This window comes from Paroedura picta, chromosome 8, assembly GCF_049243985.1.
Source record: "Paroedura picta isolate Pp20150507F chromosome 8, Ppicta_v3.0, whole genome shotgun sequence".
NCBI classification, from domain to species: Eukaryota; Metazoa; Chordata; class Lepidosauria; order Squamata; family Gekkonidae; genus Paroedura; species Paroedura picta.
Genome location: NC_135376.1, coordinates 42,494,901 through 42,502,050, shown reverse-complemented (window position 1 = coordinate 42,502,050; position 7,150 = coordinate 42,494,901). Strand labels below are relative to the sequence as shown.

General features: G+C 43.3%; 1 protein-coding gene across 1 annotated transcript in view; it reads left to right on the top strand.

Annotated features, from left to right (window-relative positions):
- Positions 1 to 3,261: 3,261 nt before the first annotated feature.
- Positions 3,262 to 7,150, top strand: part of ARHGEF4 (Rho guanine nucleotide exchange factor 4) — a 203,429-nt gene continuing 199,540 nt past the window's right edge. The window contains exon 1 of the mRNA XM_077349355.1: positions 3,262 to 3,727. Coding sequence (XP_077205470.1) covers positions 3,515 to 3,727 — 213 coding nt within the window. The 5' untranslated portion in view covers positions 3,262 to 3,514. The remainder of the gene's footprint in view (positions 3,728 to 7,150) is intronic.

The window sequence follows — 7,150 nt, the reverse complement described above, 5'->3', positions numbered from 1 at the left end:
CTTGTCTTAATATATATAAATATATATTATTTATAAATATATATATATTCCACTGCTGAACTACTCTGTGAAATTTTTCCCTGATATCTAGCCTATATTGTTGTACTTGTAGTTTAAACCCATTACTGCGTGTCCTTTCCTCTGCAGCCAATGGGAACAGCATCCTGCCCTCCTCCAAATGACAACCTTTCAAATACTTAAAGAGGGCTATCATGTCCCCTCTCAACTTCCTTTTCTCCAGGCTGAACATTCCCAAGTCCTTCAACCTATCTTCATAGGGTTTGGTTCCTTGGCCCCAGATCATCCTCGTCGCTCTCCTCTGTACCCTTTCAATTTTATCTACGTCCTTCTTGAAGTGAGGCCTCCAGAACTGCACACAGTACTCCAGGTGTGGTCTGACCAGTGCCTCTGGTCTGACCAGTGTGATCTGAATAACACTTCCGTGTGGGGTGCCTCTGGCTTTGTTGGTATTCACCCTCAAAATTAGCTGCATTAGTAAAACCCTGCCTGGAGTGAGAGAAAGCATGACCTAACCAGTTTGGATGACTTCACCCCACTGAAGGATGGGTTTGTTCTGTCTGTTTTTCAACTTCTGACCTGTCCAGATATGGCTGTACTACCTGTGTCCTGACAAGCTCTTGAAGGCACACACTTATAATTAAACTGTTTGGTACAATAAATAACAACAACCAAAGCTCAGATATATTTGAAAATTTCCATAACTGGCCAAGCTCTTCAGCAGGTATTTATTAGCAAGAAAATTATATGCATTATTAATGCAGGTTCCAAAACATGTGTGTAACAGAACAATGAGAGGGCAGCATTTTTTGTATCATACCTTGGTGTAAGGAGAATAACAGTTTATATCCACAGTGTCTGACATTTCAAAATTAGAGCTCCTGTACATTTGGCAGCTGTACACAAGATGGAATTTTAGATGATGTACCTTGCCCTCACAGCATTGCAGATGTTTCAGAAACTGCATCTTCCACCATTACTGGATCAACACAACAAAAGTTGCACAAGTCCTATCAACAGGGCCACCTCCAGACATTGTTCTGCTCTAAGCAGGTCCAAGTTGTGTGGATCTGGGAAATGTTGGATGTCCATTACTTCCTCAGCCTGCACTGCCATCAGCCAGGACCTGGGAAGTAAGTGAATCTCAGAAGCACTGTCATTGACTTGCAGGAGGGCATTATGTGCTGGAATAAGACACGACACCAATGCTGGGATGAAAAAGGCCACAGCTTTATTACCTCCCCAAGGGAGGGTTGGCACAGCATAAGAGCCTGACCTAGCAGTCAGCAGACTGCACCAACAACCCACGGAGTCCAGAGATGCCCTGGGGACTCGCACCGTTCCAAGCTGGGAGAGCAGATCCCCTTGCCTAATGAAGTCCGCCACTAAGGTAAATGACCTATGTGGGGGAGCCAAGGGGTGTCCACCTCATTTGGCTGTCCCCAGGCCACCTGGCAAACGAGCCCCTGGCCTCCTAGCTGGGTAAGCCGCACTCGTATTTGCGCCGCCTCGTAGAGAGGCCCCGAACCCCAGGGAGTCCGATCGCACGCCGGACTCCCTGCCAACAGGCTCCATCCCATGCAAACCCGCAGCTGTCACTACTATTAAACAAAACATCCACCTCATAACTCTGAACAATTTTGTATACAACATAGGGTGGGTGGGAGGGAAGCAGCTCCTGCAGCGTTCCTGGCGAAGAGGGCGAGACCTACACACGTGACACCTTAAATAACCGCCACAGGTCCCGCCCTGCCCTTGACGCTGTGCGTGCTGCATTCTGGCAGCACACACACTAGAGGGCCTCTGGGTGGTCGCCTCTTCTTCTCAGCAAGCCCTCTGCTGCGTCAATGTTTGGCCAAGGTAAGTCTTGGCCGGGTTTTTACTGCTGGAGCTGAACTCAGACCCAGAAAAGGTAGTGGCAGGACAGATCTGGAAGACGGTGATGGGTGCAAGCTGTGCCCCTTTGCTTCTCTGGTGCAGCTGCTCCCTTCAAGTTGTGGTGCCTACGGCAGTTGTTTGGGCCCATTTTGCAGTGAACTGACCCTGTGTGCTTAATAGTGAAAGGATAGCAGTACTCCTTGTACATTGGTTCCCAAAGAATATTTACTGCATCAGGAAACAAGGTACTTTGTATACACTCAGTTGTGACTCATGCTTTCTTTCCATTTCGACTTTTTCCCACTGTAAAAAGAGAAAGAATATTGTCTGGTATTGTGAATATCCCATTGCTTTTCTGCTGCCAGATTTCTGCTTTCCTTGTGGACATGTAGAGGATAAGGACTGAAATCAAATCCTCATCTGGGAATGGACCATTTCTCAAGCTTGTCCCTTAGACAACGGCCAAATGGCACCTTCTGCTCTACAAGTTTAATGCATTTGCAGCTAACAGCAGTTGCAGAAATCAGCATCCTACCAAAGTTGCCAAGCATTCCTCCCCACATGCTAGCACGATTTCCATAGTCTTTCATGTGGCTTTGTGACATTAAGTGTGGGGAGCAGTATAATGGCTGTAATACATGTGCTGCAAAAATGCAGGGGAGCCATATTTAAATTGAATGTAATTATAGCCAACATGGACTTTACATCTAAATTTCAAATGCAGGAAGTGCAAAGCGGAGTAAAGCATGAAAATACCTAGACAGTGCAAATCCTGTAGGGGGAATAGTCTTGAAGATGTACATGAAATTATTATACAGGGATTGATTAGTCCAATGGAAATTATTAGAGTTTGAACTCCTAAAGCATCTTATTTTCTATAATTCATATTCTAAGGGTATAAAATGATGTGAGACTTGGGGCTCACAAAGCGACATGCTTGATAAGTATGCCATGAACCCATTTCAATCAACTTAGCTGTAAAATTGCATGGGGAAGAATTGATTTTGGATGCTTTGACTAAAGTAGAACAGCAGTTCATTAACTGAAAAATGCCTTGGCCTAATTCCATCCAGGACACTTCATTTATTCTTTTGAAATCTGTATTGTTCACAAGCTTGGCATATGAAATAATCACAAACAATGAATTATTGTGGCTGGGAACCCAACACTAAATCCCTCCTCCATAAGCACTTTGTTTCTTTCCACAACTGGGACTTCGTGGAGGAAGCAAAACTGGCCAAGAAAACTTTTCATAGATCATAGCTTCCCCTTTCATCCCCCTTTCCCCGCATGAACAAGAGAGGACTGATGCTTTGGGCTTGCTTTTTGACTAAATGGAATCTTTCTCCTCACTCTTGGCAACCACAGGAGCATTCTGGTGCTGTATGACAAGGCACTCTTTAGCCAGTGCTATATTTATCTTGTAAGAGGTTGTTCAATAACAGAAAGGCAACAAGCCAAAGCTGTTCAAACCAAGGAAGTTTTTTCCAGCATCATCCAACTCTTGTGTTGATGACAAGCTGAATTCTTTGGTGGTCAGAAAGAGTTAACCGCTGATTTGAGACAAAAAGACTTGGCCTGTAGCTGTGTGGGAGACAACGAAGAACTATTTGATAAGATGGAGTTAAACAGGTTCCTGAGTGTGTCAGGAGAAGAGAATCCGAGAAGACAAGAGGAGGCTTGTGCTGGAGCTGGCCGCAGTAGTGCTGGTGTCAGTGGCGAACTGGATGTTGTAGAAATGTATCTCACCTGCTTACCTGAGAGTTACATGAAGGCAAAGTTCACTCTGACAGCATACCTGGCATGCTGGCTTATCTTGAAACTCTGTAAGGTAAGAGACTGAATACACACGGAGAAGCATTACTTGTTAACTTCAGAAATGCTGATCAGGCAGAGAAAATCTCTCGTTTCTGTGTACTATGAAGTCATTTTAAAAGCATTTAAATAAAAACACTAATCTTGTTAAGATGTTTAAATTGTTGTACTGAAAAAGAGAAGGCAAACAACTTTAAAATGTCCAAGAAAGCTGTTGTAAGGATCTTCTTTTTACAGTGCTATTTAACAGTCCCAATTCAACATTTCAAGATTTCTCAACAAACAAATGAAAAAGGACAGGGTCAGCATAATGTAACCTCACCTCAAAATTACTATGAGAAAAGCCCGTGACTCAGTGGGGAAAAAAGAAGAGTTCTTTGTGCCTTCAAACATCATTATTCAATTTCATTAAGCTGCTTAAGAGTTTATAGGTGAAGCTGTGTACTTCCTGATGCAAAATGCTGCAGGGATTTCTGTTAATCTGGAATACATCAATATGAGATTTGATTTTTCAAAACACGGTTTATAATTTGGGCAAAGTGAATTCAAGAGAGCGTGGCATGAAGCTCCTTTGTAAATTGAAAGGTACTCTTTAAATCTGTGGCAGCAAAGATTTATAGAAGATGTAAAGTAGGATCATTAGAAGAATAAGGACAGTTATGGAGGAAGTGATGCTTTAGAATGTATTGTAAAAAGGGGCATCTTGACATTCATTCCTCAGATAAAACACCAAAAGGCACTCACTGAAATTTAATACACATGTAAATAATAGTTGTAGAGAAAGGATCTTGGAACTTTCAATTTCCCATCCTGGCATTCCAAAATAAAATGTTTAGTGAACCCAAGCTAGACAATCATCAAGTACCACAGTTTACTGAATAGAAATGGGGCATGTTATGTTATCCAGTGGCAGTTTTGTAAATAACACTTGTATTTGATTAATGATACTTGATATCTAGAAATACTTTATAGTACTTTGAGATGAATAAGGCTTCAGTGTGACCCTGAATCTTGAATTGTAACTTTGAATCTGTGGACCAAAGCTTGGAAATAAAAAAGCAGTAAAGAAAATTCCCCTCTCCCCTTCAGTTTGTGCTGGCCACTCTTATATTTGTAGTAAATAAATGTTTGCAAAATATTGTTGTATACTTAAGGCAAGACTGATTTCCCCTGCCAGTGGAGATGCACAGAAAAGATACTATCCATAGTTCTAGGGGGTATTAATTTTAAAATGGCGGTTTCTTCGCTTTGAACAGAACATTAGCCATACTGATCATTACTAGGGAAATTCCTGGAGATTTGAGGGAAGTTCCTAGGGAGGGTGAATTTGGGGAAAAGAGGGCACTCAGTGGGGATTGGATGCCAAGGATCCAACCTTGAAAGCTGCTAGAGGAACTGGCCATGATAGTCTAAACGTCAGCTGTAATTCAAGGAGGTTGGTAACCCTATAAAACATTCAAAAATACATTGTTTGGGGTTAGTTTTGCTACCCTCCAGGTAGGGCCTAAAGATTTCCTGGAATTACAACTTATGTTCAGTCTCCTTTGGAGAAAATGGCTCCTTTGGATGGTGGACTATGGCATTATAGCCCACTGAAGTCCCTCCCACCCCCAAACCTTGCCTTCTCCAGACTTGCAAAAGATAGAATTTCCCAACCTGGAATTGGTAAACTCTAGCTTTGGATCCAAATTGATTTTGCAGAGCTGGCTTCCCACTGGCAATATGGATGTGAAGTCTGAGGAGGAAGAGAGGATACTGTGCATAGTCATTTTGTGTGGCCCTGATTTTTTCACCTTTGAGGCTGGCCTGGGAAAAAAGTTGCTGCCACATGAATATGCCCTAACATGAGGCTCAGTGAAAAAATGGACACGGCCTCACTGACAGGCTACTTTCATAAGGGCAAAGAAATTCCAGGGAGATTTATAATGGCCGACACCCATCAATGACTATCAACATCATATCAAAATGGAGTCCCAGGTTCAGACAAGTGTACCAATGAAAACCAGTTGGTGGGAACATCAGTGGAAAGAGGCTTCATACTCTATTTGTAGGCCTTTATTGGACTAGATCATTACCTGTCAGCGTTTAGATTTACTACTTTCTTCTACCTCTGAAGAAGGGGTGGTAGGCCTATTAAAATGGTCCATCCCAGTTGCCTGAAGAATCCTGGTAGTTTCCTATCATTGCTTGGGGATTTTCCTACCCTGGCTGCTGCTGATTCCATCAAGCTCCAGACTACTGTATGGAATAGAGAAATGCCCAGGCTGTTGACATAATCACACCTAAACACCTACTCCCTGTTCCAAATGGAACCAAACTCTCTCTCTGGTTTACCAGGGAACTGATGGCAATGAAGCAGGAGGGACAATGGCACCATTTCTACATGAGGAATTTACCCCTGCCCAGCCTTTCACGGCTCGTGGGTTTTAGTGCTGCTTCCACATGATGTCGGCAGTAACCCGTGGCTGTGCAGAAGTTGATGTGAGTTTTTGTTTGGTCCACGATGAGGGAAATTACACACAAAATGATTTCCTTTTCTTGTCATGCTGCAAATTGGGGAGTAAATAGGGGAAAGCCTGTCTGAAGGGAGAAACGTGCAACAGTCTCAGTAGCACCAGCCCTCCCCTCTCCATTACCAGATCAAATAAAATAAATGGCACAGTCTGTGTTGCTACAGGACCACAAAGAGATGTGTCCTCAGTACAAATAAAACGTTCTCTTCACTGTGCATGGTAATATTGGGATCAGGCAGCTAAAACAAATTCTTGTTAGTGTTTTCTGGCGGTGGGGTGTGAACAGGGAGAGAAGGGAGGGGGCATGTGATGCAGCAGCTGTATCCCTATTAGCTTGCCTTCTGTGCTCTGTGTTTTAAATCTTTATTGGGAACACGTAATCATTGGGGTCCAGCAACCATGACCAGCCTATTATAAATCTACCCGAACATAAAGACCATTATACAAAAGGGATCTAAGGAAATGTTTTATTATCCCGTAGCAAGGAGTGAAAGTTTTTTCACAGGAGTGAAAGTTTTTTTAAAAAAGTTTTACTATTGTGGTGTTTCCCCATAGCACCACAGAAGTGCTTTTTTGGGGGGGAGGGAGGATGGAAATTTGAGTCCCCAAAACAACCACTGTGAAGGGATCAGTGGCTTACGTTGAGGAGCAGGGAATGAAGTGTGCGTTGTCCAGGCTTTAGGCTTTTCTGCCACCTTGTCAGGAAGGGAAAAGCCATGACAAGGCGGCGGGATAATGCAGGAGGGGTCTCCCCTCAGGAAGCATGCAAACATGTGGTTTCCTATCTTGCATTTGCAAGCAGGAGGTGGTACGCGTTTTACACCTCTGTGTAGAAATGATCTGGGTAGAGCACTGGTGGTGGAAAAGTCTGAACAAGATTGTTTGAACACAGCCTGTTCTGTGGTGGTGATGGCAGTGAAAGGGCA